Below are 13,087 nucleotides of genomic sequence, written 5' to 3' on the forward strand. Positions count from 1 at the left end.
GTGGGGCCACAGTTTTTTTCTAAGATGTTTGGCTGGAGTAGAGCAGTTTTTATCTAACTTTCTAGACTTCCTCTTCCTTGGTCCTTTGGCTAGAGAGAAATACTTGTGCTGCATGTTTCTGATTTTTTGTTGTTTTTGTTTTCTCTCTACCTATCCATATTTTGGGGTCACCAGCTTCTCCAACTCTAATTCTGGAATATATAAGGCAAAAAGAAATCCCAGGGAACTCACTGTAGTGTTGCCCCTCTTTTTCTGAATTCCCTAGCTGGTATACTATAATTTTTCTTTCTATAATTTAGAGTTTTCTTATGTTTGTTTTATATATCATGACCACAGTTTTAAATTGTAGGTTGGTGGAATAGAGAAAACTACTTCTCTGTCTTCCAAAATGAGGACATCTCAAGATAGTTTATGTCTTCATATATATACTGTTTTTGAAGTTTTGATTAAATAGTGATTCTTAAATCTAACTTTTTTGCCTAGCTATCATCCAAGAAAAAATATCTGAAAACAAAGAAGAAAAGAAATTCTACAATAGCAAGACATAAAAATGCAAGAAAAGAGCAAGAGGTAAATCTTTATTGATCTGATTGTTAAGAGCTTTTGAAAAATAGATCACACAGAACGACAAGTTATTTCCTCTTACTCCTTATTACCTATATTTTTTCTCCAGAAAAATAGAATGAATAAAATTTTTCTGATGTTATTTACTCTTTATAAAACCACAAAAATAAAAGCTTAACAGATGAAATGAAGGTTTTATGAGGATCCCATATTTAAATTTTATTTATACGTAGTGTGGTGGCTTGGAGCTGTGTGCCTCAGAAAAAACATGTCCTTAAACTTAATCCATTCCTGTGGGTTAACAGGACATTTGGATGAGGTTACTTCAGTTAAGGTGTGGCCCAACTGAATCATCATGGGTCTTAATCCTATTACCGTGGTCTTTATAAGTGGAATGAAATGCAGACACATAGAGAGAGTCATGAGAAGAATCCAGAAGCCAGTAGAAGCTGCCATGTGCATTGCCATGGAATAGAAAAGCGATGGACCTAGCATCACTGGCAACCAGCTCCAGAACGCCAGTCTTCTGGGAGAAAACATCACCTTGAAAACACCTTGATTTTGGATTTCCCCTAGCCTCAAAACTATGAGCCAATAAATTCCCATTGTTTGGGCTATCCCATTGCTTGGTTTTTGTTTTAGCAGCTAGGAAACCAAAAACAGTTTTTGATACCAGGAGTGAGGTGCTGCTGTTACAAATACTTTAAAACATGGAAATAACTTTGGGATTGGGAAATGAGTAGAGGCTGGAAGAATTGTAAGGTGCTTTATTGAAAAAGCCTAGAATGCTTTGGAGAGATTGTCAGTAGAAATATGGATATTAAAGGTACTTTTGATGAGGCCTTACATGGAAATGATGAATGTGTAGTTGGAGATTGAAAGAAAAGCAGTCCTTGTTATAAAGTGGCAGAGAACTCAGCAAAATTATATTCTGCTATTGGATTAAAAGTGGAACTTGGATGTTGAAGATATGTCCAGGTTGAGGAAAGTATGGCCTGGCTTCTCCTTGCATATTATAATAAAATGCAAGGCAAAAGGGATAAGCTGAGAACTGAACTCTTAAATACAAAGAAACCAGATATTGATGGTTTGGAAAATTCTGAGCCTTTCCAGATAGTGTACTCTAAGACTAGAGCCAGAAGCAACTCTGTAACAGGGACTTCCCTGAGCTTCTGGAAAGTGAGTCAATGGAGAGTAGGGCTCTATCTGAGGATTAATTGAAAATGAGTCCAGTCAGCCATTTCAGTGGAAGTCAGGTTGGAAATGCAGTTAAGCATGAAATGTATTTGGAAAGTTCTTTTGTCTTATGGTTTGTACCCCTGAAAATTGCATGCAAAGCCAACTTGGCTTTACAAAATTTTATGAGCAGAATTACTGCCAACCTGAATTGGATGGGACAGAGAAGGGACAGATTAAAGGATGAATGACTTAAAGGCAGAACTATGGAAGATGAGGTCTGGACTGAAGAGGTCTCCTTGGATGCAGACTGTAGGCCCCACTATATGAGTGGAGAGAACAGGTTCATTCCTGTGTTTAGAGGGGCCTGCTATCTGCCCCAATGCTTGGAGGGGACAAACCTTGCACCCCATTATTCAGAGAGAGTGCTGCCACCAGATGCTCAGAGATGGTGGAGCCTGTGCCCCAGCATCCACAAAGAACCTGGCCGTCATCCTGATGCTTGGAGAGGATGCGGCCTTCACCCCAGTGTCTGGGGACAGTATGGCCTGACCTTGAAATCTAATGGAGTTTGCCCTTTGGGTTTTCAGAAACTGTTTACCTTCCAGTTTCTTCTTTCTGGAATCAGAATTTTTATCTTATATCTGGCCCTCCATTGTATGCTGGAACCAAATAACTATTTTCTAGTTTTAACAGATCCACAGACAGAGGGTAATTGTGCCCCAGGACATATCACACCCATAACAGATTTTTTTTTTTAATTTTTTTATTAATCAAAAAAAAAGAAAAGAAATTAACACAACATTTAGAAATCATTCCATTCTACACATGCACTCAGTAATTCTTAGTATCATCAGATAGATGTATGATCATCATTTCTTAGTACATTTGCATCGATTTAGGAAAAGAACTAGCAAAACAGCAGAAAAAGATATAGAATGTTAATATAGAGAAGAGAATTAAAATAATAATACTAATAAAAAATATATATATATAAAAAGGAAAAAGAAAAAAACAAAAACAAAAGATACAAGCACACAAACAAACAAACAAAAAAACATATTTCAGGTGCAGCTTCATTCAGTGTTCCAACCTAGTTACATTACACTTAGGTATTATTGTGCTGTCCATTTTTGAGTTTTTGTATCTAGTCCTGTTGCACAGTCTGTATCCCTTCAGCTCCAATTACCCATTATCTTACCCTGTTTCTAACTCCTGCTGGTCTCTGTTACCAATGATATATTCCAAGCTGATTCTTGAATGTCGGTTCACATCAGTGGGACCATACAGTATTTGTCCTTTAGTTTTGGGCTAGACTCACTCAGCATAATGTTCTCTAGGTCCATCCATGTTATTACATGCTTCATAAGTTTAGTCTGTCTTAAAGCTGCATAATATTCCATTGTAGGTATATGCCACAGTTTGTTTAGCCACTCGTCTGTTGATGGACATTTTGGCTGTTTCCATCTGTTTGCAATTGTAGATAATGCTGCTATAAACACTGGTGTGCAAATGTCCGTCTGTGTCTTTGCCCTTAAGTCCTTTGAGTAGATACCTAGCAGTGGTATTGCTGGGTCGTAATCCATTCTGCCATTCTATGTCTTTTGATTGGGAAATTCAGTCCATTAACTTTTAGTGTTATTACTGTTTGGATAATATTTTCCTCTACCATTTTGGCTTTTGTATTATATATATCATATCTGATTTTCCTTCTTTCTACACTTTACTCCATACCTCTCTCTTCTGTCTTTTCGTATCTGACTCTAGTGCTCCCTTTAGTATTTCTTGCAGAGCTGGTCTCTTGGTCACAAATTCTCTCAGTGACTTTTTGTCTATAAATGTTTTAATTTCTCCTTCATTTTTGAAGGACAATTTTGCTGGATATAGAAGTCTTGGTTGGCAGTTTTTCTCTTTTAGTAATTTAAATATATCATCCCACTGTCTTCTAGCTTCCATGGTTTCTGCTGAGAAATCTACACATAGTCTTATTGGGTTTCCCTTGTATGTGACAGATTGTTTTTCTCTTGCTGCTTTCAAGATCCTCTCTTTCTCTTTGACCTCTGACATTCTAACTAGTAAGTGTCTTGGAGAACGCCTATTTGGGTCTATTCTCTTTGGGGTGCGCTGCACTTCTTGGATCTGTATATTTAGGTCTTTCATAAGAGTTGGGAAATTTTCAGTGATAATTTCTTCCATTAGTTTTTCTCCTCCTTTTCCCTTCTCTTCTCCTTCTGGGACACCCACAACACGTATATTTGTGCGCTTCATATTGTCATTCAGTTCCCTGATCCCCTGCTCAAGTTTTTCCATTCTTTTCCCTATAGTTTCTGTTTCTTTTTGGAATTCAGATGTTCCATCCTCCAGTTCACTAATTGTAGCTTCTGTCTCTTTAGATCTACCATTGTAGGTATCCATTGTTTTTTCCATTTTTTCTTCTTTGTCCTTCACTCCCATAAGTTCTGTGATTTGTTTTTTCAGATTTTCTATTTCTTCTTTTTGTTCAGCCCATGTCTTCTTTATGTCCTCCCTCAATTTATTGATTTGGTTTTTGAAGAGTTTTTCCATTTCTGTTCGTATATTCAGCATTAGTTGTCTCAGCTCCTGTATCTCATTTGAACTATTGGTTTGTTCCTTTGACTGGGCCATATCTTCAATTTTCCGAGCGTCATCCATTATTTTCTGCTGGTGTCTGGGCATTTGATCAGATTTCCCTGGGTGTGGGACCCAGCTGGTTGAAAGCTTTTTCTGTGGAATCTCTGGGCTCTGTTTTTCTTTTCCTGCCCAGTAGGTGGCGCTCGTGGCGGTCATCTGTCTGCGGGGCAGTCGACCCGGGAAACCGTGCGTGGAGGCGGGGGTCGCTGGCCGTGGCTTGGGGGAGTGCCGGTCCAAATTGCCCAGCTGGCCCGAGACGCCAAGCGTGACGGGAGGGCCCCACTATCCAACGTTCCCAGTCAGACTGGGGAGGCACGTGCGTGAAGGGGACCCCAGTCGCCAGCCGCCCCGGCCGGGAAAACATGCGCCCCTCAGGTATCTCACCGCAGCGGATTCTCCCTGCCCATTCAGCCGTTCCAGAATGGGGTACGCTGTCTTTTTGGTCTCTGTCGTGACTCCGGGAGCTGTTTCATATTGTTTCTGTTTCTTTAGTTGCTTTTCTGGAGGAGGAACTAAGACCCGCACGTCTTACTAAGCCGCCATCTTCTCCGGAAGTCCATCATATAGTTTTTGTTTCCTCAGGAGCTTGATATGTGCAAAGCACATGGTAGGCACTCTAAAAATATCTCAACTGTTTTCACAGCCTGCTAAGCATTTTCTTTCCCTTCAGTATCAGCTTCTTCCGCCTATCCTCCATATTATAGGACAGGATAATTTATCTGAAAATCTGAAATGTTTACACTAAATGTATAATTATTCATTGTTTGGTGTTTCTTGAAAAGATCATCGCAGTTGCCTTGGTTCAAGAAGGCCGATGAAGTTCAGGGTTTCTCTCTCAAGTGAGAAGGCACATGGCGAACACAGTCAGGATTTCTCTCATCTGGAAAGGCATGAGGCAAACACAGCGTCATCTGCTGAACTTTCTCCCCTGGCTTCCTGTTTCATGAAGCCCCCTGGGAGGCATTTTCCTTCTTCATCTTCAAAGATTGCTGGCTGGTGGGCTCTCTGCTTCTCATGGCTATGTTGTTCTGCTCTAACAATCTCCTCCCCATAACAGATTTTGATGTGACTTTGTACTTAGCATTTTTACTGAAATAATTTAAGACTTTTGGGATATTGTGATGGGATTACTGCATTTGCATGTGAAAAGACCATGTAGTGGCTTGGAACTTAAACATGTTTCAGTTTTAAAACATGTTCTTAAAACTTAATTTGAGTTCACAATGGGAAGATGGCAGAGTAGGGAGCCCCAGGACTCAGTCCTTCTACCAAAACAACTATTAGACAGTCAGGGACTGTCTGAACAACTATTTTGAAGGTCTGGAGGGCAAAAGAACACTGTACAGATCAGGAAAGAGCAGGAGGAAGAGGCTGATAAATTATGGTAAAGAACAGTAAATTACTCTCTCCATGCAGTGGTTACCAGTGCCCATCCTTCCACTCTCATGTCAGGCCATGGTAGAGTCCAGCCCTTGGCTAGCTGCTGGTGATAGAAAGGGACATAAAAATAATTTTCTCTAAGAACAGGTGTGGGCACAGCTGATCACTGATCATGGCTTTTGTTTAGTGAATTAGGATCACTTGGGGGCCCAGCTCTGTGGGCAGCTATTGTTTCATCCCACCCCAGACAGGGTGGTGGCAGTGGAGACTTAAAGATGCTACTCTTCCTAAGGACTGGGGAGGACACTTAGCTGAAGGGTTGCGTTAGCTGGGCAGGCCAGCTCTGCGTTGGGGATCCATCAGAGAAGCTTTGTGAATCCTTCCTGATCCCTATCCCAGGGCACTTTGGAGCCAGCCTGCGCCTCCATCCTAGCCCTATACTGGCTGGAAAAGACAGACTTGGGAAAGTCTTCTCCATGTGCCCTCCTCCCAGATTTTGACCTACAGGCAAAAGCATCTTGAGATAACAAAAGGAATATAAAAAACTACAGAGGTGGGCAGTCTGGGACAAAAGTCAGCCAGCTTCAAACACCTAGGAGAGGGAAGTCTCTGTGTCCTGAGCAACAGAGGGAGCAACCAAACTCCTATAAATAGGGGAACTCCAAAGCAACTAACAAGCAAAACCCCAGGACAAGATAAAGCCCAGAAAAACAGGATAAACCTTGCTCACTCCATTAGCCTTGGGAAAACCTTCCTAATAGGAAGGCTGAAACTTAAGAAAATCTTTGCCTTTCCACCAGCTTGTTAGAAAACCAAGAAACAAACATCTCAGGGAATAAATCCAGAGTTAACATTTCAAAATATTAATATGTATAATTTGCAACAAAAAAGTACAAGACAAAGAATCAGGAAATGATAGCCCATCCAAAGGAAAAGGATAAAAATCCAGAAATCGACAATGAAAATGGAAATGTGGACCTATGGAACAAAGAACTTTAAAAAATTATCTTAAAAATATTCAAGAAGATGAAGGAAAATAACAAAGAACTAAAGGATATCAGAAAACAATGAATGAGCTACATGAAAGTCTTGGTAAAGAGATAGAAATGTTAAAAAGGAGCCAAACAGAACTCCTGAAGTTGAAGACCACAATAACAGAAGTGAAAAATACCAAGGAGGGTTTCAACAGCAGATTAAAACTGGCAGAAGAAAGATTCAGTGATCCTGAAGGCAAGACACTTGAAATGACTCAGGCTAAGAAGCAGGAAGAAAAAAGAAATATTAAAAGTGAAAATAGCCTAAGGCGTATCTGGGATACTGTCACGCACACCAATATATGTGATATGGGAATCCCAGAAAGAGAAGAAAGAGAGAAGAGGAAGAAGGAATATTCAAAGAAATAATGACAGAGAACTTCCAAAATTTAGCAAAAGACATGAATATGTACATCCAAGAAGCCCACAGAACACCAAACAGGATAAACATGAAGAAAAGTACACTCCATCATATATTGATCACATTATTGAATGCAAAGGACAAGGAGAGTTCTGAAAGCTGAAAGAGAAGAGCAATGTGTTACATACAAGGGAGCCCCAATTAGATTAAATGCCAATTTCTCATCAGAACCCATGAAGATAAAAAGGCAGTGGGTTGAAATACTTAAAGTGCTGAAAGAAAACAGCTGCCAGCCAATAGTTTTATTTCTGGTGAGACTTTCTTTCAAAAATGAGGGAACAATTAAGATATTCTCAGATAAACAAAAGTTGAGGGAATTCATCATGAGTAGACCTGCCCTACAAGCAATGTTAAAAGAAATTCTTTATGGAAAGGAACCTAGTCAGTGGATCAAAGTGGTATTAAGAAATAAAGACCTGCAGTAAAGGTAAACATTTGAGTGATTATAAATGCCAATATTATTGTAGTGTATTAATTGGTATGTAACTCCACTTCCTACTTCTATACAGGTGCTAAAATGCAAATATGTAAAAGTTAAGATAAATCTGTATTGTGGAACATAAGCACAAAGATATAAGTGGTAACAAGTACAAAATAAATAGTCAGGGTACAGAGGTGTATAGGAAAATTATATGTATGTGCTGTCGAAGTTCAGTTGGTATCAAACCAAATATGATTGTTATATATTTAGGATGTTAAATTTTAACTCCATGGTAACCATAAAGAAAATAAATGGAAAAGATATCCAGATAGAAATGAGAAGTCTCTCAATATGGTATAACACACAAAAAAATCAAATAAATTTAAAGGTAAGCATTAATGGAAATGAGGGACATAATAGGTATAACTTATAAAGGCTAAACAGCAAAATGGTAGAAGTAAGTCCTGTATTTCAATAATGACTTTAAATGCAAATGGATTAAACTCTCCAGTCAAAAGTCAAGATTGGGAGAATAAATAAAATAGCATAATCCAACTATGTGCAGTATGCAAGAGACTCATCTTAAAGTCAGAATACAAGTAGTTTGAAGTTTAAAGTCTGGGAAAAAATATACCATGTAAGTATTAATCACAAGAGACCTGGGGTGACTATACTAATATCAGATAAGATAGACTTTAGGGTCAAAAACAGTTCCAAGGGACAAAGATGGCCATTTTATAATGATAAGGGGGAGAATTGAATGGAAGATATAACAATTATAAATATGTATGCACCTATCAGCAGAATACCAAAATATGTGAAGCAAATATTGACAAAATGAAGGGAGAAATTGGCAGATTTATGTCAATAGTAGGAGACTTTAATACACCATTTTCAATAATGGATAGAACATTCGGTCAGAGAATCAATAAGGAAGTACCTGACTTGAATGATACATTAAACCAACTAGACCTAACAGACATATATAGAAAACTACACACAGTGAAAGCATAATACGCATTATTCTTGAGTTCACATGGCTCATTCTCTAAGATAGACCATTTGTTGGGTCACAAAATAAGTTCAATAAATTAAAAAATGTTGAAATTGAACAAAACATATTCCTGACCACAACAGAATGAAACTAGAGATCAATACCAGAGGGAGAAATGGAAAATCTATAAACATGTGGAAATTAAGCAGCATACTTTAAACAATCAGTGTGTTAAAGAAGAAATCAAAAGCAAAATCAGGAAGTATCTTCAGGCGAATGAAAATGAAAATACAACATACCAAAATTTATGGGATGCAGTGAAGACAGTGCTGAAAGGGAAACATATTGCTGCAGATGCTAACCATAAAAAAAGAAGAAAGACTTCAAGTCAGAGACCTAACCTCAAAACTGGAAGAACTAGAAAAAGAAAAGCAAATTAAGCCCAAAGTGAAGCAGAAGGAAGGAAATAATAAAGATTTGGGCAGAGGTAAATGAAATTAAAGCAAAAAATGCATAAAATCAACAAAACCAGAAGTTTTTTTTAAAAGATCAATGAAATCAACAAACCTTTAGCTAGACTGACAAAGAAGAAAGAGAATACAAGTACCTCAAATCAGAATTGAAAAGGGGGAATACTGATCTCACTGAAATGTAAAGGACCATAAGAGGATACTACGAACAATTGTACACAAATAAATTAGAGAACCTAGATGAAATGGGAAAATTCTTAGAAACACAAACTGTCTACATTAACTCAAGAAGAAATAGATCTCAACAAACCAATTATTAGAAAAGAGAATGAATCAGTAATCAAAAACCTTCTGAAAAAGAAAACCTGAGGACCGGATGTCTTCACAGGGAATTCTACCAAACATTCCAAGAAGACTTAGTCTAATTCTGCTTAAGCTCTTCCAAGAAACTGAAGAGAAAGCAACACTCCCTAATTCATTCTATGAGGCCAACATCATCCTCATGCTAAAGCTGTATAAAGATACCACAGAAAAGAAACTACAAATCAATAACTCTTAAAAATTTAGACATAAAAATCCTCAACAAAATACTAGCAAATGAAATCCAATAGCATATTGAAAGACGTATACATCATGATCAAGTACAATTTATTCCTGGTATGCAAAGTTGGTTTAACACAAGAAAATAAATTAGTGTAATATACCATGTAAATAAAATGAAGGGAAAAATAACATGATCATCTAAATTGATGCAGAAGAGGAATTTAGAAAAATACCTTTTGTTGATCCAGACAATTGGAAGACTAGGAATAGAAGGAAACATCCTCAACATAATAAAGGCATATATGAAAAGCCCACAGCTAACATCCTATTTAATGGTGAGAGAATGAAAGCTTTCCTTCCAAAATTAGGAAAAGACAGAATGCTCACTGTCATCACTGTTATTCAGCATTGTACTGGAAGTTCTTGTCAGAGCAATTAGCAAAGAAGAGACATTATAAAGGCATCCAGATTGGAAAGGAAGAAGTAAAAGTTTCACTCTTTGCAGATGATGTGATCTTATATAGAGAAAATCCTGAAAAATCTACAACTAAGCTTCTAGAGCTAATAAAGGAATTCAGCAGAATGGCAGGATATAAGATCAACACCCCAAAATTAGTAGTGTTTCTATGCACAAGCAATGAACAATCAGAAGAAGAAATCAAGAAAGAATTCCATTCACAGTAGTAACTAAACAAATCAAATATCTGGGAATACATATAACCAAGGATGTAAAGGACTTGTACACAGAAAACTATAAAAATTGTTCAAAAAAAAATCAAAGAAGACCTAAATCAATAGAAGGTTATTGCCTATTCATGAATTGGAATAATAATATTGTTAACTTTCCAATAATACCCAAAGTGTTTTAAAGATGCAATGCAATCCCAGTCAAAATTCCAACAGCCTAATTTGAAGAAATAGAAAAGCCAATTGTCAAATTTATACAGAAGGTCAGGGAACTCCAGATAACTAAAGCCATATAGAAAAAGTAGAATGAAATTGGAGAACTCATACTTCCTGATCTTAAAACTTAATACAAAACCACAGTAATATAAAACAGCATGTTAATAGCATAAGCATAGACATATATACCAATGGAATTGAATTGAAAGCTCAGAAATCAGCCATCACATTTATGGTCAACTGATTTTCAAATGGGTGGCAAAGACAACTCAATTGGGGAACTCTCTTCAATAAATGGTGCTGGCAAAACTGGATCTCCATTTGCCAAAAAAAAAAAAAAAAAAAAGAAGGATGACCCCTGCCTCAGACCTTATATATAAATCAACTCAAAATGGATCAAAGACCTAAATAGAACTATCACACTCCTACAAGAAAGCATAGGGAAGCATCTTCAGGACCTGTGTTAGGCAACAGTTTCTTAGACTTTGTACCCAAAACACAAGCAACAAAAGAAAAGAAATAGATAAAAGGGACCTTGTCAAAATTTAAAACTTTTGTGCCTCAAAGGGCTTTATCATGAAAGTAAAATTACAACCTATATAGTGAGAGAAAATATTTGGAAACCACTTATCCAATAAAAGTTTAATAACCAGAATATATAAAGACACCTTCAACTTAACAAAACACAACCCAGTTTAAAAATGGGCAAATGACTTGAATAGACATCTCTCCAAAGATAGTAGACAAATGGCCAGAAGGCACATGAAAAGTTGTTCAACATCATTAGCCATCAGGGAAATGCAAAGCAAAACCACAATGTGATATCATTTTACAGCTGGTTGACGACTACTATTAAAAAATGAAAAATAACAAGTGTTGGAAAGGATGTGGAGAAATAGGAACATTCATTCATTGTGGTGGTAATGTAAAATGGTGCAGCTGCTGTGGAAGACAGTTTGGTAGTTGCCCTCAGAAAGTTAAATATTGAACTACTATATGACCTTCAATCCCACTGCTAAATATATACCCAAAAGAATTGAAAGGAAGGACTTGAATAGATATTTGCATACCTATGTTCATAGCAACATTATTCACAATTGCCAAAATATGTAAGCAACACAAGTTTCCACCAACTGATGAATAGATAAATAAAATGTGACATATACATAAAATGGAATATTATTCATCTGTAAAAATGAAGTCTTGATACATGCAATAATACAGATGAACTTTGGTGATATCACGTTGAGATTTTTAAATAAGCCAGACACGGAGGGACAAATATTATGCAGTCTCACTGTTTTGAGACATTAGAATAAGCAAACTTGTAAGAATCAAGAATATAGGTTATTAGGGGACAGAATGGAGATAGGGAATGGGAAGCTAAGGCTTAAAATGCACAGAGTTCCTATTTGGAATGATGGAAATCTTTAAGTAATGGATCAAGGTGATGTTGGCACAACATTATGGTTGTAGTTAACAGCCCTGAAATATGTGTCTGAATATGATTACAAGGGTGATTGTTAGACTGTGTATATGGTAGCAGAATAAATTTTTTAAAAAAAATTATGGAGCTACACTACACAGATGGTGAACCCTAAATTAAACTGTGGATTTTAATTGATAATAAAACTATAAAAATGTGTTATCATCAATTGTAACAAATGTCCCACACCAATGCAAGTTGTTGTTAGTGCTGAGGTGGTATATATGAATCCTGTATTTTATGCATAATTGTTCTATAAACCCACAACTTCTCTAATAAAAAAACTTAATCCATTCCTGTGGATGTGACTCCATTGTTAATAGGACATTTTGATGAGATTATTTCAGTTAAGGTGTGGCCCTTATGTATCAGGATACGTCTATTACTGAGTTCTTTATAAGCAGAATGCAATTCAGACACATAGAGCAAGAGGAAGCCACTGGAAGAAACTGGAAATCGACAAAACCCAGAGAGGTAAACAGAGCCCCCTAAGTACACTGCCATATGACAGTAAAGCCAAGAACCAAGGATCACTGGCAGCCAACCCCAGAATGCCACAGTCCTGGGAGAAATCATCTTGATGACACCTTGATTTTCTACTTCTACCCTCAAAACCATGAACAAATACATTCCCATTGATTATACCAGTCCATCACATAGTATTTGTTTTAGCAGCTGGGAAACTAAATTACTTACCTTATTCCAAAAAGGTGAGGAAGCTTACAAAGATGTACCCAGGGTACTATGAAGAAACAAATTAAAACTGGGAAAATAAAGGTAAAAATAGGTGGTCCTGAGAGATGGATTTGCCTGATAACATGTGGAGCTCTGCCTGCCTCCTACCAAACAAAACTGGTGCAAATTTTATTTAAAATAAAATAAAATTCTAACTACTTAAAATCTCTAGAAATAATGTGAAGGGTATACATAAAATGAGGAAACATCTATTCAAGAAAATCTAACTTTTGTTAAGAACCGTGAGATTTAGTGGTACTTAAACCAAGACTATTACCTTCCTCCCCTATCTCAGCTCAGAGAGACAG

General features: G+C 37.1%; 1 protein-coding gene and 1 long non-coding RNA gene across 24 annotated transcripts in view; one reads left to right on the forward strand and one right to left on the reverse strand.

Annotated features, from left to right (window-relative positions):
- AGBL3 (AGBL carboxypeptidase 3) overlaps positions 1 to 13,087 on the forward strand; it is a 235,941-nt gene that overhangs the window by 121,710 nt on the left and 101,144 nt on the right. For 17 of the 18 annotated variants that reach the window (XM_077138632.1, XM_077138557.1, XM_077138649.1 and 14 more), the window contains one exon: positions 484 to 570. The exons of the other annotated variant lie outside the window; for it this stretch is intronic. In XM_077138632.1, coding sequence (XP_076994747.1) covers positions 484 to 570 — 87 coding nt within the window. The remainder of the gene's footprint in view (positions 1 to 483; positions 571 to 13,087) is intronic. 18 annotated transcript variants of the gene reach the window in all.
- The window catches only part of LOC143666278 (uncharacterized), a 139,248-nt gene that overhangs the window by 22,542 nt on the left and 103,619 nt on the right, over positions 1 to 13,087 (reverse strand). The window lies entirely within an intron of this gene.

This window comes from Tamandua tetradactyla, chromosome 1 (genome assembly GCF_023851605.1).
Source record: "Tamandua tetradactyla isolate mTamTet1 chromosome 1, mTamTet1.pri, whole genome shotgun sequence".
In the NCBI taxonomy this organism is placed as follows: Eukaryota; Metazoa; Chordata; class Mammalia; order Pilosa; family Myrmecophagidae; genus Tamandua; species Tamandua tetradactyla.